Source organism: Phalangium opilio, unplaced genomic scaffold (assembly GCF_054372755.1).
Source record: "Phalangium opilio isolate 3A_F unplaced genomic scaffold, DU_Popi_V2 ptg000041l_1, whole genome shotgun sequence".
In the NCBI taxonomy this organism is placed as follows: domain Eukaryota; kingdom Metazoa; phylum Arthropoda; class Arachnida; order Opiliones; family Phalangiidae; genus Phalangium; species Phalangium opilio.
The window spans coordinates 4,389,737-4,413,023 of NW_028324165.1; the positions used below are offsets into that span (position 1 = coordinate 4,389,737).

The following is a 23,287-nucleotide window of genomic DNA, read 5'->3' on the forward strand; positions in this document are numbered from 1 at the left end:
AAACTAGGATTTTATAGGAGGAAAACTAGGATTTTATAGGAGGAAAACTAGGATTTTATAGGAGGAAAACTAGGATTTCATAGGAGGAAAACTAGGATTTCATAGGAGGAAAACTAGGATTTCATAGGAGGAAAACTAGGATTTTATAGGAGAAAAACTGTGCTTTTATAGGAGAAAAACTGTGCTTTTATAGGAGAAAAACTGTGCTTTTATAGGAGAAAAACTGTGCTTTTATAGGAGAAAAACTGTGCTTTTATAGGAGAAAAACTGTGCTTTTATAGGAAAATATTGGAATAAAAATGCTCATATATAGTACTATTTTGGCGTAAATTATGTAGAAAAATCTCATAAGAAAAAATACTTTACTTTGAAAAGAGGAACTTAATTAAAATATAATGTAAAAAAATCTGAGCAAGCAAGAAAAGTCCGCAATTTCGGTGTATAGTCAAATGTGATCGCGATAAAATCATAAAAGAGCTAAAATATTGATAAATTAGATGCTAAACTAAACGAAAACTTCGACATAATCAAAAATATCGGATATTTTAGAACCTTTCGTGAAATTATAGGATAATATAAGACATGATCAAAACTATAAGATTTGAAAAGGAATTATGCAAAGATGGAAATCGAGCTGAAGTTTTGCTTTTATTGAAGAAAGGTATTTATTGTTAAAAAGTGGGGAAAAAAGCTAAACCAGTTGAAGGGCGAGAAAAGTCACGGGTTTGCCATGCTCCAATAAACAGTGCCCATTTCACCTTCCCTCCGTGAGGGCCGTGGAAGAACACTATGTTAAATTTAACCTGACAAAATTGCGCCTGGGCGGGAGCTAGTGAAATCCCGCCCCAAAAACTATCCAGGGTTCGTACAAAATTCTTGGAATGAAATTCCCCGACTTTTCCAGGTATTCCCTGACTAAATTCCACAATTTTCACTGACCATTTGCAATAAGGTACATGGCGAACATATATGAAAACCAAACTAAATTCAGTCGAATCAATTTGGCACGAGATATTATTATAAAAATTAGACAATTAATTCGATTAAATTTAACTTTAGGTAAGTCATAAATAACCGGAGCGAGCGAAGCGAGCTCCGCGAATTTGGCGCTCTGGTCTAATCTCAGACAACACATTTTCTGGTCACCCTTATACTGTTATCCATTATGTCCCTCCATTATATTTTTCCCTGACATTTCCCTGACTTTTTAGGTCCATTTTAAATTTCCCTGACTTTTCCCTGACCTTTTAGGCCCATTTTCAATTTACAGAGAGCTTCCGTTTGATGATTTAAGGTGGAATTCATAAACGTCGGACGCAACGCAATTTAGTACAGGCAAAGGCAGGGCGTCGTGCGCAGGAACAGTTGAATTTTCAGCTTTGATTCGGGTTCAATGGAAGCGCCCCCTTCGCGTGTGTGATAGGGTGAGTTGCTTGTAGCGCCATCTACATGCGGCGAGGTAAACTAAAATATTACTAACCCCATATGTTAACACTCGAAGTTAAGCAGCTTCGAGCGCGGTCAGTACTTGGGAGGGAGACAACGCGGGTTCGAATCCCGCCAGGGACGTTTTATATTTAATTAATTTTTATTAATTTCCGTATTAATTAATGGAAGGAAAAGTGTTTGTAGAATAAAGAGATGTTTATTAACAGAGAATTAAAACATTTGCAAGATGAAACATTACGGTATTTATTTTTTGTTCAAATTGAATAGCTCCTTCGCTCGCCGATAGGGGCGCCACGTATCAAAAACCCTATCACACACGCGAAGGGTGGGATGGAAATTTTCGTAACAGAATGTCGCGAGACCCCCCTCGCAATAGTTGTCTAGGTTCTTAATAGTGTTCTAATGTCTATGGCGCAAAAGGCGGAAGTTTGCGCAAGATGCCCTGCCTTTGCCTGTACTAAATTGCGTTGCGTCCGACGTTTATGAATTCCACCTTTAAATGATTATTTTTCATTTTGACATGTACTTCAGCTTCTGTTGTGGGTTGTGTCTTTATGACGGGCGTGGAACGCGTTATTATGGTCAAGAAGTTAGATGGACAGAGGAATACTTACCGAAAATGTTGCTTCGAGGTTATATGTTTTTGGGTCAGGGTTTCTTTCAGTGGGTCCAAGATCGCCAACAAAATGTTCACTGCATACGTAATGATATTTTTTAATTTTATCGGGCGTTAACTCGACTCTCCCACAGGCTTTTATCCATCTTATACACTTTTCTAATTGAGTTTTTGGTTTAGGGAAAGGGTAAAAAACCGTTCCCTTTACTACAGTTTTATCTAAGAACCTGGAATCATTCCGACAACCCTTGTAACAACAGTTTTTAGTGCGAACCATAATTTACTATTTATATTACATAAAAAAATTATAACTGTTCCGTCTTGGATTAAAAGTTATTTTAATTTTTGCCCCAAAAATGTACGTTTTTGGTCCAATTTTACGTTGAAATTAACGTTGGATTGTGGTTCGGCAGAATAGATTTAGCTTGTTAATTGAGATTCAATAAATAATTCACATTAATATCAATGTTTAATGGAAAATTCAATACTTGCCGAAAAAACCCTATTTTACCCCAAATTTTGGAGTTTCGAGCCTATTAATGTTTTTTAAAGATAATAAAAATTAATTTAAGGGTCAGATAGGAAAAAAGTAGCCAGTTTATTAATTGCAAATCTATAGGAGAACAAAGGCTGGGACCAGTTTGGCGACCAGTTTATTACTTCGGACATAGGGGGGTCACTGGTCCCAAGGACTAGTTTAAAAAATATCCTTATTTCCCAGACTGCTTCCTAGTACTGGAAAAGTTCCTACCAGGCTAGGAAATAAGACAGGTTTACAGGTAAAAAACCAGTTTATTAATAGCTTGGACCACTTTTTTTATTCAAAACGTGAGGGTCACTGGTCCCAATGACTAGTTTATTAATTGCAAATCTATAGGATAACAAGGGTGGGGACCAGTCTGGAGACTAGGGGTACGTTCAGTAACGAAAATCTCAAGGAAATCGTTGTTTTCTTGATGTTTACTTGATGGGCTCGAGACGTGACGTAAAAGGTTGTTGTACGGAAAAGTGACACTTTGAGGTTAGCGCTGTTTTTGAAAATATAGAAGGGGAACTTGGGGAAACGTCTTACTGGCCCTCAAAACGTCACGAAGCGCAAATGGCGCTATTCAATTATTAAAACGACCTCGCAAAAATAAATTTTTTAAGAAAATTATGCCTATTTGAATGGTAGAAGTATTTTTGTAATGAAAACTAATGCAATTACTATAGGAATAACATTGTTGGAATTTAATTTTTTAAATCCCGCGCCAATTTTTCGTCTGTCAAATGTTCAACAGTCAAGTGCTACGTCAGCCATCAAAAAAACCATATCGATTAGATGGTTTTTTTGATGACCAAGCGCTGAGCATCATGACGTCAAAACCGGAAACACGAAAAAGCGTACAGTGGGGAAAATCTGGCATCGCTTAGTAAGCGCTGTCATCAAAGAGGGTTACTGAACGTACCCCAGTTTATTATTTCGGAAACTAGGGGGTCACTGGTCCCAAGGACTAGTTTAAAAATTATGCTTATTTCCCAGCCTGGTTCCTACCCTGCTTTGCGCTTTTGAAGAACACGTCGTCTGCTACTCATTCTGGAGTGAGATAGTGACGAAAAACGTGAAAACGTGAAATATGTAAATTTCAACAAGGGGCCCCAGACCACTGAGCAGTCTGGGAAATAGCACACCTCCTCTGGTCCAAAACCAGTTTATTAATTGCTTGGACTAGTTTTTTAATTCAAGTAGTGGGGGTTACTGGTTCTCAGGACCAGTTTATTAATTGCTTGGACTAGTTTTTTAATTCAAGTAGTGGGGGCTACTGGTTCTCAGGACCAGTTTATTAATTGCTTGGACTAGTTTTTTAATTCAAGTAGTGGGGTTACTGGTTCTCAGGACCAGTTTATTAATTGCGAATCTATAGAGCTATTTCAGAGGGGGTAATGGCTACGTCACCAATGCTATTTGCCCATAGAGAAAACCCTCATAAAATGGCCGCCCTACACTCAAAGGCAGCCTTAAAATAAATTGTCTATTCTGCCAAAGAGAGTATAGGGGAGGAGTGGAAAGAGGGTAAATCTTGTTGCTCTTTTCTACCGCGCATCTTCAATGCGCAGTACCGAGGCAATTCCGTTTGAGACATTAAACGGTATCGTAGGTGGCGCGACTGAGCCGGAAACTCCCTCGTACCACTAGTATAATTTCGGGGCAACATTGTAATTTAGCCTTGTGGAGCGGGGGTGCTTCCACTCCTTCCCTATACTCTCTTTGATTCTGCCACGAAGCTGCATCTGGATGGAGTGGGCTATGAGGTTACAGTAATAAAATGGCTTCTGATGCGAAGGATACAGGTAAAGAAAGAATGAGAAGGTTGCGTCTCAATCCCGAATATAGAGAAAAAGAAAATGGGGCAACTTTGGAGGATTCTTCAAGTTATTCACCTATTGGAGGCTCAAACAATGAAATGGCTAAGGAAAATTCTTCTTCAATGAGTTTTGATCATCAGTCAACATTTGAGAGCCCTTTATCTAATGAAGGCTTTTTGATTAGCCCTGCAACTAATCCCGAATACGGAGAAAAAGAAAATGGACAAATGTAATATAAGATTGTTTGTGTACAAAAATGTCATGGTCCAGCTTGATATACCTTTAGTTTGAATAACTATAGATTTTAGGGAAGATTTACAATTTCACAAACTAACTTTTCAAAATCCCGAAATGAGTTTAGTAAATCTTCAAAGGGTGGCCATTAAAGAGGTATTTGAGAAATTATTGGAATATTCCCTTTTATAGACAAACTGAAAATTAGGAAAACTTCGTTATTAGGAAATGAACGATGGGGAAGATTGTAACTACGATCACTTGAGCAGAGATGATCTTATCAATGAAGTAAAAGCCAGGGATGGTCGAGTCAGGGAACTGGTAGCCGAGGTATTTTCAAAACGGAAAAGTTTTTTTCTACATGTAACGGAGAATGTAGGGAGATGTCAGCAGGCGTCCTTGAAAAGCTTGTGGATCAAAAACACGAAAAACAAGAAGGGTAGTAGCCTGTATATACAGGCGGTGTTTTTTGGTTTTTCTTCTTTCTTGCTAGTTCCTTTAAAATACGTTCAGCTGAAGAAAGTCCGATGATTATTGACTTTTGTAATGGAATCTTATTTTATTTAGTGTAATGTTTTAATTTCAAACATGGAAAAAGAGAGAGTGAAAACAACATTAACGATAAATAAGCAAATAGACGAAATTGAAAGACTTAATAGGGTCAATAAAGACTTGGAAAGGAGAATCAAAGATCTGATGGTATGCAACATCCTTCATTTTCATAGTCAATAGAGAAGAGAATTATTTTAGGAATGAAATTTATTGTTAATTGTTTGAAAAATAGGAGAAAAATGGAATACATCAATTAGCTATCAATGAAACTGAACCTTTGGAAAATGATTTGCAAATTAATGGTCATGAGCCATCCCTTCCAATTGTGATGCAGCAAGAAATTCAAAGGTATTTAAAACAAAGCGCGGCTCCAGTGGATCCCCTAAAAGTGGACTTTCCTCCTGAACTCCAGTCTCGGCTTGGCAAAGGCATTTGTGTGCGGGATTTATAAGTGCACTTATAAATCCCGCCCACAATTTCCTTCTCCAAGGCAAAACTGAAGTTCAGGAGGAAAGTCAACTTTTAGGGGACCCCCTAGACTCGCGCTTCATTTTAAAGGAAGAACCAAAGGTATTTCTGACATTCAGTAGATAATGGCAAAACTGATGTCGCTGATTAAGCGTGGCAATCTCTCGTACATTTTTATAATCTAGAATTTTTAGTGTAAACTAAGATTTTTTATTTGAATAGTTTACATGCTCGGATTATCAACGACATTCCCCAAAGTCTACTTGACACGGAGGCCATTAAACTCAAGGGAACTGGTAATGGTATGCAAGTTTTAATTTCTTCACAAATGTTAAGAATGCTTCTCACCTCAGCCTCCTAAAATAAGCCATCGTCGGTACAGTCGCCGCAATTAAAAACTTTCTCTCTCGCGACTTCTTGTTTCAACAAAAGCCACAAATACAATTGATAAAAAAACCCTATCTTATATTGTTGTTTCAATATAGATTTTACTAAACGTTTTTTTTTCACACTCGCCACCTCCCATTTCCAACTGCTAAATAGGGGGTTTTGAATCATTGGGATGATTTTAAAGAGAAGGTGAACAGTTGAACATTGCTCGTCCAAATAACCAAATGACATTCCAGTAAAGGGGCAGTGATGTTAACTGTAATGTTCTGAATACGCGTCCACAACGGAATCAATTCATTGAGCCATATTCTTATACCCTCTTATACCCTTTAATATTCTACAAATGTATAAGTCAACAATTGTGGAATGAAACTTCAAATCTTCCTTTGGTGAAGATATGGCCACGGGTGCGGCGTTCTATTCCGCTATGGTTCGCAAATGCTAGGGGGTGAAGAGAGATTTCAATCTAGATTAGTGAGCGAGTTTTGATGTCAGTTTCAACTAAGGTCTGCATGAACGGTTGGTAGAAAACGGCGCATTTCGGAGAGAACCATCTAAAAATTCAATGCCCAACCAATTCCCTCAATATGTCGCCCATTGAAAACCGCTTGGCGAAAATAATGGTTTAATGAAAAAGGAGAATGCCCGCATTCAAAGCAGCATGGGTCACAAAATGGTGCCTACATTTGTGAAAGTGGTTGTGTTCATTGTATTCAACTAATTGGGGTTCGCCATAAACAAGATGACGAACCTTCCTCACGGAACACTCATATTTACAATCCGTAATTAGTATTATACTATAGAGTAATGTCAGTTCTACTATGCAAACGTCATACCATAGAGCAGTGTTGGTAGAGGGGGGAGTAGACTGTGTATCCCTCCCTCTAGGCGTGCTTTTGTAAGAGGGGATACTGTACGCGCCAGGTAGGGGGGATGACACTTAGCTAAGAGATAGAAGGTATGACGTTTGCATACGTAGAACTGACATTATTCTATCTCTTAGTGTCATCCCCCTACCAGGAGCGTACAGTATCCCATCTTACAAAAGCGCGCCTAGGGGGAGGGATACACAGTCTACTCCCCTCTCTACCGACACTACTCTATAGTCCCACTAGTCTTAGCAGTATATCCGATGGAATAAGGCTAGTGGGACTATAGTATAATACTAATTACGGATTGTAAATATGAGTGTTCCGTGTAGAAGGTTCGTCATCTTGTTTATGGCGAACCCCAATTAGTTGAATACAAGGAACACAACCACTTTCTCAAATGTAACATCACTGCTTCTTTACAGGAATGTCATTTGGTTATTTGGACGAGCTATCTTCAACTGTTCACCTTCTCTTTAAAATCATCCCAATGATTCAAAACCCCCTATTTAGCAGTTGGAAATGGGAATTGGCGAGCGTGAAAAAAAAAGGTCAGTAAAAACTAGGGTTGTAAATTTTCCGCTAATCGGAAAAATATAAAACTAGCAATTAAGTGAGCTTTGAGTCAGTTTATCAAACTTTTAAAGATTTAAAACATTCTCCAGTTATTTTGCCATCTTTAGTAGATTTATTAAAGTACCGCCAAATATTAATGGTTGATTTTCCCATAATTTGTGACTTAAAACAGGGTTAACAAACTTAATAACATTAACAACATAACACCTCGTTTCCCTTACAATGACGCAGACGATCACTATCCTTTATGCCCGATAATTTTAGTTTCACTTGGGTCTCTTAACGGTTAGGTCTCGACTCTCTAACGCCTTATACCGTCATAAGAGCAAACAGTAACCCTATGCATGCAAGCGATAGCCAATGAGTGAGCTTTTCCTATAGAGAATAGGGGTCACTAAACTGTGCCTTTGGACAATTTTTACCCCTCCGAATTCACCGAAAACAAAATAATGAATGTTTTGAAAAGAAAGGCAATTGAAAAATTTTAAAGTTTTATCTTTTAAATTGAGAAACTGGTAGTGGAAAAATACGGAAAATTTTCCGAAAAAATATAGCTCGGTAATTTTCCGGAAAATTTTCCGACTTACAACCCTAAAAACCTATCTTATATTGAAACAACAATATAAGATAGGTGTTTTTATCAATTGTATCAGATCAATAATTTGCGGCTTTATGTTGAAACAAGACGTCGCAAGAGAGAAAGTTTTTAATTACGGTGACTGTACTTATACTCTCAGCTGGAAATTTTAGTGTCATTTTTTATTTTTTTCTGGTTGGTTTTAATGAAATATAAAGTTCTAACCGATTTAAAGAAATGATAGTGGCTATGTACAATGCGTGTGATAGGATGGGAAGTGAGAGCGCCAGATTAGGGGTGTGCCTTTCGGAGGTAGCTAATAAAAGCAACACTTACTAGGGTTGAAGTAGAGCCATTTGTGTTCCAAAGTAGGTCTACTGAAGTGATGGCGTGAATTGAGAATGTTAACGCTCGGAAACTAGTCAAACTGGATTGCCTCGTACAAGGACAATCTACCCTACTACTGAACGGGTCTTAGCTTAGAAGGTGAATACGGCCTACCGCACTACATAACTAACTCTGAGCTAACACCAACAGCTATCCGTGATAACTGCCACTTATCAGGATACTATCATGATGACTAAATGAAACAGACTGCTGAACAGGATGAGACTGTACAATGACTATAATAAACAGCTGACCTGACTTTATATAGTCCTAGGAATAGGCCTGGCTCAATATAGGGGGCGCTCACCAAAGATGCAATATGAGTCGCCACCTATCCTACTCATGTTCAACTTATCTATTATGAGGTTTAAAAAAGACTCAATATAAAGAACTTAAGATTAGAGAGGAGCCGGATATAAGCCTAGCCACGCGTGTTTATGAAGGCGTATCCTCTACACAGTCTTTATTTTTCGGATTTTTTAAACAATTATTTCAATGTAAATTACATTTTTTTGAATTTGTTAGGCTTAGCAATGGATCTCGATTTTAGCGCACTTACCTACCAGCCAATAAAAACCTCTTTAAGGATTCAGCCAATCCCATAACGTTTAGATTATTTAGTCGTGTGCTCAGTGCTGTCTGCATCACATAGGATGATAGGAAAAGCTGAGTTTCCAAGGGTGGAAAATAAGGAACTAAATAAAATGTTGAGTGTTACTATTCTCACCCCCTACTATTCTTATTTCTTACCCTATATTTCCACCCTACCACGTGACTAAAAATTGAGGGCTGCGGTAGGGTGAGAACAGCTTGGGTACTGTTTTCACGCTCCAGTGAAATTCCTACCCTTTGTGAAAATAGCGTTAAGGCTATTTCCACCCTACCACGTGACTAAGAATTGAGGTAAGGGCTGCGGTAGGGTGAAAATAGCTTGGGTACTATTTTCACCGCACGGTGAAGTGAATAGTCGACCCCGGGTGAAAATAACTTCAATTCTTGTTTAAACCTATAATTAGCTTTTGAAAGGCGGCATATTTCAACATAAGGAATCAGAATAAAAATACTTAATTTCTGTCAATAATGTCCCTTTAATGCTTTATTTCATAAAGGTTCATTTCAAAATGCCGAAGCTGTCAATGCCCAAGGCATGCTGGGTAAAGAAGATATTATTCGAGAATCACTTGTTTCTGAGCCTCAATATTTTGCTGAGCTTGGCAATACAAACACCGAAACTAAAATTACCTCGAAAAAGGCTGAAAATGAGGGGCTTACAACGCGAATTACGAATCTCTGTGTTCCTAAACCGAATTACGATTACAGTTTGCCTCAAAGTGCGCCTTCACCTGAAATTAAGGTCGAAAACCAAATGCCTCCTGACAAAACGAAGGAAAGCGATTCGCCACGAGAGCCTCTCGAGAACAATATGAACGTTAATGACTCTCTTCTTAAATCGGCAAGTGTCTCGACAGAGGGAGAAACTGAGGATATGACAACTCGATCGAAGGAATTGTGTGTTCCTGAATTGAATGCTGAAGTCGAAAAACATTTATATCTATCTCTTGACGCAAATATCGAAAGCGATTCATTCGAAAGAGTCCTAGAAAACGATCATGTTGATAACCAATCTAAAGTCAACTTGACAGATTCGCAGAAAACTGATAATAGACAATATCAAAGTCTGTATGTTGATCCGAGGACGCTCAGTGTGCCAGTATGTGTTCCTAAATCTGAATGTAACCCTAATGATCTATCAGAATTGGCCTCCGTCTCTATGGAACGCAATTTGCCCGAAGATCCGATTGAAGTTGGAAATTATAGTTCAGAATTGCCCTCCGTCTCTATGGAAAGCAATTTGCCCGAAAATCCGATTGAAGTTGGAAATTATAGTTCAGAATTGGCCTCCGTCTCTATGGAACGCAATTTGCCCGAAGATCCGATTGAAGTTGGAAATTATAGTTCAGAATTGGCCTCCGTCTCTATGGAAAGCAATTTGCCCGAAAATCCGATTGAAGTTGGAAATTATAGTTCAGAATTGGCCTCCGTCTCTATGGAACGCAATTTGCCCGAAGATCCGATTGAAGTTGGAAATTATAGTTCAGAATTGGCCTCCGTCTCTATGGAAAGCAATTTGCCCGAAGATCCGACTGAAGTTGGAAATTGTAGTTCAGAATTGGCCTCCGTCTCTATGGAAAGCAATTTGCCCGAAGAGCCGATTGAAGTTGGAAATTATAGTTCAGTGTCCAACTCGGAGACATTTCAAGATACCGCATCGCTTCATTCGGAAATTGGTAAGTCATTTTATACTTCAATAGTGTAACCACACTTGTGAGATTTCTAAATTCGCCCCACGTGGCCATAAGAGCCTTGGCTAATACTAAAATTAAACTACTCCCGTTACCTTAGATTTATTCATACTTTTATTAATCTAAATAATTTATAGTTAAATACCGACTTGTATTTATTACAACTAAAGAAATTAAATAATTACTAATTGTGATGAAGTCCTACGGGTAGGATTGCACTTTATCTAACTAACTCAACTAACAGCGCGGTTTCTGACGAATTAGACCACGGGGAGTTTGGAAAAAATAGTAAAAAAATTCTAAACTCGCCGCAAGTTGGTCAAAAACCTTTTTGAAAATTTTAAAATTGCACGTACTTACCGTTATAGACTAAACGCAATATGCACTCAATCTTTGATAATAGGCCCGGGGGAGGGCAACTATAAGAACTTCAAGGACCCGCGACGGAAGTATAGCTATGGAATTTTTAAGAACTACTGAATTTAACAAAACCATTCATTTTTGGTACTGGGATCGAAAAGTAATCTGAGAAATTTTCAAAATATTGGGAAAAGAAAAATTTAGAAATGCCAAAAATAAGGAAAAGGAGAATATAAGCGAGAAATGGCGAAAATTACATTAGCGATATTTTAGTTTCTAAAAATAAAGCTTTAAACTTTTGGTAAGTATTTAGAAGTAAACCAATATTTTGGGAAAAAAAGGCACTAATTGGTTTTTAAGTACCTAGGCCTAATCGCAAACCGAAATTTTGGAAAAGGGTGGTAAATTAGCTAATAAGTAACCAAACCAAACCTAACCTAACCTAACCTTACCTTTAATACCTTTGAAATATGTGGTATTCCTTCCCCGCTAAAACTGTCTGAAGTCGCTGGCCGCCCCTTAACGCCTCCCCCCGATTCGCGCCTCTTCCCGCCTCGCGGGTTGCCATGGAAACGAGAACTTGCTGCACAGAGACTCGTTGATGTTCAACGTGATTAGACGTGTTTTTTGAAGAGGCTTTCTTGAGAGATAATTATTACTGCTGTCAAATTATATTTTCTGGGGTTTATTTGGTTTAATTTCTAAATGGCTCATGCTAATTTGGAAAACGAGGCGTATGAAAACCGAAATTTTGGGAATGAGGAACATTTCTTCTAAAATGGTTTCCTTGAAGAATTGGGGAGGATCTTTTCCCGGGATGGATGATGCCCTAAAGGAGAGGTCATAGAGGGATGTCATTGTCCTAGTACATTCTTTGGAGCTTGTCCCGCGTCTTGAATCCTTCAATGAAGGAAAGACACCTTGCGGATGTGGGAATAAAACCGATGATGGGGAATTAAATGGATATCTTGTTGGGTTTGGCAATGCCCAAAGCCGATTTGGCTATTCGATAAGATGTTCCGCAGCCCAGTCTCGCGCTAACAAGCGCAAGACCTTAAAAGCATTAAAAAGAAGGTACCAGAGTATTTGGCGGTAGAATGCACGAAGGCTTTCGTCCCCTCGAAAAACACCTGGTTTTTCAATCAAAACCTGTCGGTTACCGACAATCTCTTCCTCGTGTTCCTGTGGGTTTCCAAAATGAGCGTTTCTGACGCTATAATCCCTAGTGAATGTGCCAGCCATACCGTCGTGGACTACTTTTCCATGTGTCGCGAGGTAGCTGAGATTGTCATTTCGAACAGGGCCGACAAGGTGCAGATTGGATGACCAGGATTGTTCGTAGAGGTGGACGAAACATACTTGCACTCTAGAAAGTACCACCGTGGGGCTCAATAGGCCGGAGAGACCATTTGTATCTTTGGTATTGCAGAGATATGAAAGATGGTTTTTTTTAAGGTCAGGAATAAGTCCAGGGCCGTTTTGTGGACCCAAATGGCGAAATAAATAGCTCCGGTGTCAGTGATAGTGTCAGATGGCGCCTCGATGTAAATGAATTGTACTTTGATGGGATTTCGGGAGCATCTGACTGTTTTGCATAAGTATGAGATCGTGAATTCGGAATAACGTCGAAAACAGAAACCGGCATTTGAAGGCGAGCATAAAGTCCTACAGAACTGACCAGGGTTTGAACAATTATATGGCCACATATTGGTACAGGTGCCTTTTTTTCAAGGACCAAGATGGCAATTGGCTTCCTCATGGAACCAACTTCCGTCAATTCCTGGAAGACGTCAAGGCGTGCAATCCTGGTCCAGGGAAAAGAGGCCTTGAACTAATTGAAATTGGCGTATCGGAGGAAGAGTTGAACGCTCTGAATCCAGAGACACAGCCGGCGTTCCTTATTGGTGGACAAAACGAAGAAAACACGGTTGAACTCAGCGATGAGTGAGGTCGGTTTTCATCGTTTTAGGCTGTGGGCAAGGGGATTCAATATCCTGGGGAGTTTTCATTTGGCAGCCCCTCTACCTATATAATGTCGACCTCAATGTCCTGAGGTGTTTTGATTTGGCAGGGCAATGAGGTCGACATTATATAGGTAGGGGGGCCTGCCAAATGAAAACTCCCCAGAATATTGAAGCCGGCAGTAGGCAAGGGGACCTGCCATAGAAAAACTCTCCATGAGAAACTAAGTGTGGCCACCTCCAAGTGGTGTTTCTCGGGTAACGCTAAGCGCCAAACATTACTGCATAAACATAAATATATTTGGAATTTCTAATTGTATTTAGTTCTTCCCTGGTAATTTCAAACCCTTTCCAAAATATCGCTGTTTGTGTTTAGATATTTCAAAAAGATTGACGCCTTTTGCAAAATATTGCTGTAAAATTTGACGCCTTTTGCGAAATATTGCTGTAAAATTTGACGCCTTTTGCGAAATATTGCTGTAAAATTTGACGCCTTTTCCAAAATATTGCCGTAAAATTTGATACCTTTTCCAAAATATCGCTGTAAAATTTGACGCCTTTTCCAAAATATCGCCGTAAAATATGACGCCTTTTGCGAAATATTGCTGTAAAATATGACTCCTTTTCCTAAATATTGCCGTAAAATATGACTCCTTTTCCAAAATATTGCCGTAAAATATGACTGCTTTTCCAAAATATTGCCGTAAAATATGACTGCTTTTCCAAAATATTGCCGTAAAATTCTGTAATTCTCGTGGGTTATGCTAAGTACATGCAATTTTAAAATTTTCAAAAAATGTTTTGACCAACTTGCGGCGTGTTTAGAATTTTTTTACTTTTTCCGAGCTCCCCGTGGTCTAATTAGTCAGAAACCGCTGTTAGTTGAGTTAGTTTAGATAAAGTGCAATCCTACCGCCCTACGCTCGAGCGAAGTCTACAATTAGTAGTGGAGAATGACTGACTTTTGACTTATAACATGAGTGAATCATATACTAGCTCCCTATAAGCTACTCAGCCACACTGGCCTAATGTATCAAAGAAAATATACGCTCCAGGAATGGAAGGTATGTCTGGGGGTTGGGTTGACCAAGGAACTTCCGGTCTATGCAATTTCAATGTAGCCGGAAATACCTCGGTCAACCGAGCCTGCCTTTGGAGCAGCCATGGAAATAACACAGGTTTACAGGTCCAAAACCACTTTATTAATTACTCAGACTAGTTTTTTTATTCAAAAACCGAGGGTCACGAGTCCTAGGGACTTGTTTATTAATTCTAAAATTTGATAAATATTGACAGGGGACCAGTTTATTAATTAAAGGTTTTCGTCAAATTTCGACTCCTTTCTCATTGTAAGGAGTATCCCTACTCCTAGTCGTAGTGTCAGGTTAGTAGTAATCAGTACAGCGTTGCCAGACGTACGATAATTATAGTACAATGCGATAATTTTAAGAGTTACTATAATTATGACGCTGTACTAGTAGGCTAAATTCGATAATTCGGCTTCGGCGTACGATAATTGTACGATAATTTAGAGGGAAATCTAACTAATCTGGGCACAAAAGGCTCGCTAGAGGAAGGAAAAGGTGAAATAGGATGAAATTATTCATGTTTTAAGCCCAAAGGCAGGATGAAAGAAACGTTTGGAGACGTTATTTGTCCATCTCCTTCAGGACCCTTGTAAATATTATTAAGTTGTACCGATTTTAGTATAATTGCAAGGTCAATCAGAACACCGCTGGAGCGTACGATAATTTTGGTTGAAAATCGATAATCTTTTGGCTATCGTACGATAATGTAGTCAAAGATGGCTAAATAAAATTATTAAAAATGATTTGGGACCATGTAATTTTATATTTATAAATAATTTTAAAGTGGGACCAGTAGTATAATAAATCGCACAGGGGTAACTGGTCTCAGGGACCAGTTTGAATATTGTTGATGTCGGGGTCACTGGTCCCGAGGACTAGTTGAAAAAAAACCTTATTTCCATGGCTGCTTTGGAGTGTACTAGGAGGGGCCAGACAAAAATTTACACTAGAGGAAGCTACACTTTCCATTCCTGGGGCGTGTATCTTCTTTGAATGTATCCAGCATTTTCTTCCCATCAAAAAAGTGTTACCTATATGCGACCCCCAGTGAGAGAAAATAACACTACTCTCGGCGCTTACGCATTTCCGGTCAGCGTGGGAAATAAGGCAGTGGCACAGGGCAAATGACCAGTTGAAAAATTTCCTGGACCAGTTTAAAAATTAAATCCTAGGGGGGGTTGGTGGTCCACGGGACCTCAAAGAAAATTCAAGTGTAACCAGAGTCCAGACATTTTCTCAACTATTTTAATTGCCCACTTCTTTAGTTTAGCAGACGCGCCCTGGTCAATGGTTATGGACCAGTTTATTTATTCCAGGCCAAGGGGGTCGCTGGCCCAATGTCCAGTTTTAAGAAAATACTTATTTCCCACCCTGTTTCCGGTAAAAAACCGGAAAAGGGGTTCAACCAATGAAACTTTGAACTGAAAGATAGTTAGTATAAGCAGACGACTTTTAAGAAATGTTGTGATCAGGCTTAGAAATAAGGAATTTTCGTAAACTGGTCCTTGGGACAGTGACCCTTACCTTAATATTGGGTACGTTCAGTAACGAAAATCTCAAGGAAATCGCTGTTTTCTTGATGTGTGGTTGATGGGCTCGAGACGTCACAGTGACGTAAAAGGCTTGTTGAACGGAAAAGTGACATTTTGAAGTTAGCGCTGTTTTAGAAATAGGAGTTGGGGAAACGTCTTGCTGGCCATCAAAACGTTACGAAGCGCAAATGGCTGCTTTTAAATTTTAATTATAAACGAGCTCGCAAATAATGAAATTGTTTAAGAAAATTATGCCTATTTGAATGGTAGAAGTAGTTTTTTAAAGAAAACTAAATTACTAATACAATTACTGTAGGAATAACATTGTTGGAATTTAATTTTTAAATCCCGCGCCAACTTTTCGTCTGCCAAGTGTTCAACAGTCAAGCGCTACGTCACGCCATCAAAAAAACCATATCGATTAGATGGTTTTTTTGATGGGCAAGCGCTGAGCATTATGACGTCAAAACCGGAAACGCGAAAAAGCGTACAGTAGGAAAAATCACACATCGCTTAGTAAGCGCTGCCATCAAAGAGGGTTACTGAACGTACCCATTCTTTCTACTGGTTGATTGTGGTGACGAATACCTACCTAGGCCTTATATATATGTTCCGAGTCACCGAGTGACGATTCCGCTAGCCACTTGCGAGAAGATTCAAGGTAGTTTAACGTTACAAAACGGTATCAAGTCATATCTACAAGGGCCTACCGGCCCTGTAGAATAAGGGTTTATTGTGTTTGAAAGAGAAAATTGAGAGTAGAAAAAAACTGGTCCAAACAATTAATAAACTGCATGGTTTTGGACCAGTGGACGTGTGCTATTTCTAAGTCTGGTTGTAATTGTTTGCGGACGGCTCACAGTCGTATTTCATCTTTGAAATCATTTTAATGGGTTAAGGTTGGCGCAATAGGAAGTTTTATTTTTTCGCATTAAATGGCAGAATTTTGGACATTTTTTGACAAAACCCAAATGAATGAAACTCATTTAAATTCAGAGCGTTGCATACGGAATAAGAGTTTTTATTCCGTAGGCAACATTCAGAGTCAGGAACTATTTATGGTGAGAGAACCAAACTTTATCAAAAATAAGAGCTAAACAACAACATAATAGTTATCTCGAAAACCTTAAAAAACGTTTTAATAATCCGACTAAAGAACTAAAAACTTAAAGAAAGGCCCAACCCATTTTTAACGAAGCCTGCTGTGAAACCCAAACTATTTTTAAATAAGCAGAAGAATGAATGTGACGCAAAGAAACCAAAACCGTTAATACCATTTGGAACTATCGTCACTTTCAAGTTGTCGATATACAGGGTGTTACAAAAAGATGTGTCACAAATTCAGGGGCGCATTCTACGGGTCAAAACAAGACTAAGTCACCGAAGAACTATGGTGCAAAACTGAACACCCGCGGAGATACGGGCCATCAAAGTATCACGTAAAATGCGATTAATTTTCCCTTCAAGTTTAGCGACGAATATGGCTTGACCATTTTTTTTCAATTAATTGGTCATAATTGAAAAAGATTCGATATTTAAGAAACGATCGATTCTGGGGGCAGAGCTAAAAGCATTTTAGACCAAAAAATTAAACATTTAATTTGGCAAAGTGTTTTAATTTGGCCTAAAGTTACAACGGCGTTTTCAGATCGCTGTAGTTGCTGAGTGGCTTGGTTTTTCATTCATTAAATCGATGGCCCATTCAACTTCTTTGTCAAGCCAACGAGTAAATCGCTTTTACGTGTAAGCAAGAGCACCTAGTTATTGGAAAGATGTGACAACGGCATGAACCTAGTAAAACCGGCGTTTTTAACCAGACCATGGTATTATTACCCAATCTCGCATGTCTGTTATCGAATCCCTGTGGAAGTTGCGTTTGCCATCGAACATTCGTGGATATCTGTGTCATGGGACATTCTTCAAAGACGGATTCACTATCGGCCACGTATGCAATAAATGACGCATACGGCGACAAACGACCAATGCTATTTCTCACGTGATTGTAAGACTGTGTGACGCGTAATCCTTCGAAAAGTAGTCGCTTACGTACATTGCTGCTAGTAATGATTGATAACTAGCGACGTTTGGGAATATTTAGACGCCACCTATCCTGGAAGGTGGATCGGTCGTGGAGGACCTGTTGCTTGACCAGCTCGTTCGCCCGACCTCAACCCTTTGGATTTCTTTCTTTGGGGTCATTTGAAGGACATGGTTTACCAAACGGAAGTTCCAAACATCGAAGATTTGCGTCGATGGATCATTGAGGCATGTGAAACCATCAGAAATACACCAGGAATCTTTGAACGAGTTCGTGGGTCTTCCGTTAAGAGGGCCGAAGCTTGCGTAAGAGCTCAAGGACAACATTTTGAACAAATTTTGTAAAATTTAATTAATAAAATACTATCTCGATGCTCATTGCACCCTTTAAAAAACATTGTAATGTACTAGTTGACATTTGATCTAGCAGGTGTAGTCATCAATCATTACTAGCAGCAATGTACTTAAGCGACTACTTTTCGAAGGATTACGCGTCATACAGTATTACAATCACGTGGGAAATAGCTTTGGTCGTTTGTCGCCGTATGCGTCATTTATTGCATACGTGGCCGATAGTGAATCTGTCTTAGAAGAATGTCCCACGACACAGATATCCACGAATGTTCGATGGCAAACGTAACTTCCACAGGGGTTCGATAACAGAAATGCGAGATTGGGTAATAATACCACGTTCTGGTTAAAAACGTCGGTTTTACTAGGTTCATGCCGTTGTCACGACATCTTTCCAATAACTAGGCGCTCTTGCTTACACGTAAAAGAGATTAAACTCGTTGGCTTGACAAAGAAGTTGAATGGGCCATCGTTTTAATGAATGAAAAACCAAGCCACTCAGCAACTACAGCGATCTGAAAACGCCGTTGTAACTTTAGGCCAAATTAAAACATTTTGCCAAATTAAATGTTTAATTTTTTTGTGTAAAATGCTTTTAGCTCTGCCCCCAGAATCGATCGTTTCTTAAATATCGAATCTTTTTCAATTATGACCAATTAATTGAAAATAAAATGGTCAAGCCATATTCGTCGCTTCACTTGAAGGGAAAATTCATCGCATTTTACGTGATACTTTGATGGCCCGTATCTCCGCGAGTGTTCAGTTTTGGACCATAGTTCTTTGGTGACTTAGTCTTGTTTTGACCCGTAGAATGCGCCCCTGAATTTGTGACACATCTTTTTGTAACACCCTGGTATTAATTTCAAAGCCCTCACTCATGCTTATTATGATAAGCAGTCGACCCTTTTGGTCAAAGGTAACACAGGGTGTTAATCCTCTCTTTAATCTTACACCCCTGGAGTAGAAACTCCGGAGGTCCCTAAACTATTACGGAAGGTTACAATAGTTAGAGTTGAGAAGTCTTATTCCCACCCTTGGTGGGGAAATATCCAAAGCAATTACTTCTGCCTTCTCGGTGTGAAGTCTAATAGCGTATTACATTTAACTTTTCAGAGATCGCTCTCGATTTCCTCTAGCTACTACGACGTAAAATCCCCTTTACTTCCGGAGCTTCCTTAACTTTAAGTCTTTTCCTTCCTTAATGTCTATACAAATTTAGCGAGCCATCTGTTCTGTACAGGGGATCTCGGGTCCAGCGCTTGGTGAATGGAAAATGGAAATTCAAGCGCGAGCTGATGTAGCGCCCATAAGCGGTGAATGGAATACGCTATTGATATTGCTGCCATCTAGGTGAAAAACTGAAAACACCTTGCACTCCTGGGAAAAATAGGCAGATCCATATCCCAGGGTTCATACGTAAACCGTTTTTCTGTAAATTGTGACAATCTCTGCGATTTGAAATGTGTCGGAAAAGGTTTTGGTCAAACCTAATTAGAGCCGGGTACGATGAAATGGGCTCTGGTATACATCTAAGTCCTGAATAACCTATAAAATTGTGTGGGACTTTCGTCCGAAATTATCGTTTGACAAGCTCCACTCTCCATCTTCCCTCCTCTTTATTTCAGAACACCGGTAAGCGATACTTATTTTCAATTGTTTCAAGTATCAAAGAACAGTGGCAATTTTCCATTGTTTCAAGTATCAAAGAACAGTGGCATCATCCCATTAAATAGTAATTCTAGTCGCGCGCTTATGCGTACGGAAATGATGGTGTCAACGCCATTACTTTTCTTCGACTACAGAGTAAAATTTCATTTAAATCCTAGAACATATGTGTTGGACAAAACGCTGGTGTTACGTGTCAAAACCCTTAAAATGCCCTCTATCGCGAGGGTCTTCACTCCTTTCGTATCATCGCTGGTACTTATTTCGACTAAAGATACTTTGACAATAGAGAGGGGGTGCCAGTACGGAATAAAGGGCTAAATTGTCTAAACGCAGCATCAGCTAGTATTTGATTCACCGAACATCTGTTGAATATGGTGAGAGCAAAGAAAAGTTGTAAATACAACCTTTCGGGTGTCGAGACGGGGTTTCTTTCTTTAAGTTGATGTTTATCCCCTTTTTGTTGATACGCTCGTTTACTTATTGGATAACGCCTTTGATCAACACTGCTTATATTCTATACCACTCTTTCTTTAACTCCTCAGCATTACCTTTTTTAAGTGTTACTGTATTTTTGATACTAAATTGTAAATGGTATGTTTTTTATTTTTCTTTTATATATTTTGTGTAGGGAAATTCAAGAAGAAACGTTCACCTCTGTTCAAATATTCTACTGAATATAAAAGAGATCTACAACGTCACGTTAGAAATGGTCCCCAAGATCAGTGTGACTATGAAAGTATGCGGAAGACAGATTTCATTGAACATCAACGCATTCACAGTGGTGAAAAACGATTCAGATGTGATCAGTGTGAATATAAATGTACGTACAAGAGTTATTTGATCAAACATCAACGCATTCACAGTGGTGAAAAGCCATTCAGATGTGATCAGTGTGAATATAAATGTACGTACAAGACTTATTTGATCAAACATCAACGCATTCACATCGGTGAAAAATCCTTCAGATGTGATCAGTGTGACTATAGATGCAGGCAGAAGAGTTCTTTGCTCAGACATGAACGCATTCACAGTGGTGAAAAACCATTCAAATGTGATCAGTGTGAATTTGGATTCATGTACAAGAGTCATTTGATCAGACATCAACGCATTCACAGTGGTGAAAAACCATTCAGATGTGATAAGTGTGACTATGGATGCACGCGAAAGTGCTATTTGATCATACATCAACGCATTCACAGTGGTGAAAAACCATTCAGATGTGATCAGTGTGACTATAGATGCACGCTGAAGCGCTATTTGACCAGACATAAACGCATTCACAGTGGTGAAAAACCATTCAGATGTGATCAGTGTGACTATAGGTGCACGCTGAAGTGCTATTTCATCAAACATCAACGCATTCACAGTGGTGAAAAACCATTCAGATGTGATCAGTGTGACTATAGATGCAAGCTGAAGAGTTCTTTGCTCATACATCAACGCATTCACAGTGGTGAAAAACCCTTCAATGTGATCAGTAGGGCTTTAGATGCAGGCAGAAGTGTCATTTGATAATACCAAAAACGGATTTATGTAGGAAGAACGTTGAATGTAGCAAATTCCCTTCCCATTCTCGACTACTTTGTATTTTTTGATGGGAGTGGCTTATAATTTCAAAACTCGCACTCTCCATCTATCGGCCTTATTTTCTTATATTTTGGGCTTTAAATATAGATACTGCATAATTCAAGTAAATAATAATAATAATAATAACTTATAAATGTACTACAATAATATTTTTAGTACAAAGAAAGAAAAACCAGATACTTTAAGTAAATATTTGAAGAAACATCAATTATATATATACTTTACTTTACTTTAAAACTTAATTCCACTAAATCCAGAGTTATATCGCATTGTTGTCCACTTTGCTCTTTTACCACGCGCAATTTCGAAAAAAATAATTAAATGAAAAATTATTTAACCACGAAAATAGAGATCAGAATGACATTTTCGACCACTAGAAGTCGTTATATACAAAATTTGTGGGTGGAGCCAAAATATAAGCAGCACCAAAAATATTTTTGATACAAAATAAATGTTTTATATTCTTATTAAGAATAAAACAAGAGGATAAGAAAGGTCTGTCATCGCGTAATTTTTTAAGCTTTTATCATGATTACTCTATACAACAGTAACAAGGAGTATAAACCCATTAGTGGAAGCAGTATTTTTTTTCCGAAACAATCTCTCTTATGTTTATCCTCTCTAGACTTCGCTAAAAACGTATTACTCCTACGCAAAATATTAATAGACAGGCAAGGATTCATACCATTAAAGAAGGAGCGCAATATTATCCATATTTTCATTTCATATACAGAGAAAAGAAATATTATGTTTCTGAGAGAGGTTCCCATGTTTGTTGTGGTTTTGAAAAATAAATCGCAATGCACGGGCCTTGATAGATATAGGAGGCAATGAATGAAATATATCACAATGCACGGGCCTTGATAGATATAGGAGGCAATGAAGGAAATATATCGCATGCACGGGCCTTGTTAGATATAGGAGGCCATGATTTAATCTCTCTCTTTGCACGTTGGTTTATCTATAATATTTAAATAAATATAATTATTTTTAATTATTTTAATCCTCAATAATTAACAATAATAGTTGAATTGTTTAAACTAAAGTTATACCTATTATCTTCTCAAACTTTGCTAATATTGACGTTTAAATTGAAGCGTACCCCTCTTACCCTCTTATGTTTATCCTCTCTAGACTTCGCTACAAACGTATTACTCCTACGTAAAATACTAATAGACAGGCAAGGATTCATACCATCAAAAGTGGATGAGAGGAAAAGTATGAAAATGGCCAAAAGTCGCGAGTCGTCAGAGTTTCGCTGTAGTTGACCGTTTTATTGGCGTAGCTATACGGGGCCTGTTCACTCTCTTAAAATAGGTCTTGTGTTAATTCGCGGTTACAAGGTTACCGTCGTTTGCTATTGTGTATGCTAGAACTTCCTCGATTTGTGTTTGTAGTCAGGACAGAGTAGCTGGTAATGTTTTAAAAGGTATTTGAAGGTATAATATGGATTTAAGTAAGTTTATCAAAGCAATAGAAGAGCGCATAAAACTAGATACGTTTAAAACAAATGTCGGTAATTTAGCTATAGCACGAGCAGCTTGCGTCGTGATGCGCGTGATCGAGTGGGCTATGGTTAAACCAAGGAGCATAAATGTCTGAACTACTTTCAGTCGCGAGTTTGCAAGTCCATCAGTCACTAGTAGACTAAATAGTTATTGGCAAAACTTTGATGTCCGCGTTTTTTAACACAGGCTCTATGGCCATTGTCATACTTTCCCTCTCATCCACATTTGATACCATTAAAGAACGAGCGCAAAGTAGTTAACCCACCGAAATATGGAGAGTTAATTAGGTCATTTAAGTGTGCCGCCAGCCTTCTAGCGCGCTAAACCCGCGCGTGTATACTCGCGTGTGTCTAGAGTGGGGGAACACCGGTTTTTTATCCGGGGGGGTTTCTTTGAGTTCGTTTATTGGTCGAGGGTGGGGGTCGCCA

At 38.7% G+C, this 23,287-nt stretch overlaps 2 protein-coding genes across 5 annotated transcripts in view; one reads left to right on the forward strand and one right to left on the reverse strand.

Moving 5' to 3' along the window:
* LOC149679480 (uncharacterized) overlaps window positions 1–2,379 on the reverse strand; it is a 24,725-nt gene extending 22,346 nt beyond the window's left edge. For both annotated transcript variants that reach the window (XM_089835301.1, XM_089835302.1), the window contains exon 1: window positions 2,064–2,379. In XM_089835301.1, the coding sequence (XP_089691427.1) occupies window positions 2,064–2,342 (279 nt within the window). In that variant the 5' untranslated portion in view covers window positions 2,343–2,379. The remainder of the gene's footprint in view (window positions 1–2,063) is intronic.
* A 1,249-nt stretch (window positions 2,380–3,628) lies between these two features.
* LOC149679485 (uncharacterized) lies at window positions 3,629–21,849 on the forward strand. Of its 3 annotated transcripts, none has more exons than XM_089835240.1 (8): window positions 3,629–4,640; window positions 4,720–4,801; window positions 4,871–4,975; window positions 5,213–5,344; window positions 5,430–5,545; window positions 5,888–5,967; window positions 9,574–10,752; window positions 20,393–21,849. In XM_089835240.1, exons 1-8 carry the CDS (start codon window positions 4,372–4,374, stop codon window positions 21,274–21,276), a joined length of 2,847 nt encoding a protein of 948 aa, XP_089691366.1. In that variant the 5' UTR covers window positions 3,629–4,371; the 3' UTR covers window positions 21,277–21,849. The 3 variants fall into 3 exon arrangements, with proteins under 3 accessions (XP_089691366.1, XP_089691367.1, XP_089691368.1); XM_089835241.1 differs by having other exon boundaries at window positions 4,498–4,640; window positions 4,725–4,801; XM_089835242.1 differs by lacking the exons at window positions 3,629–4,640; window positions 4,720–4,801 and having other exon boundaries at window positions 4,947–5,084.
* The last annotated feature ends 1,438 nt before the right edge of the window (window positions 21,850–23,287 follow it).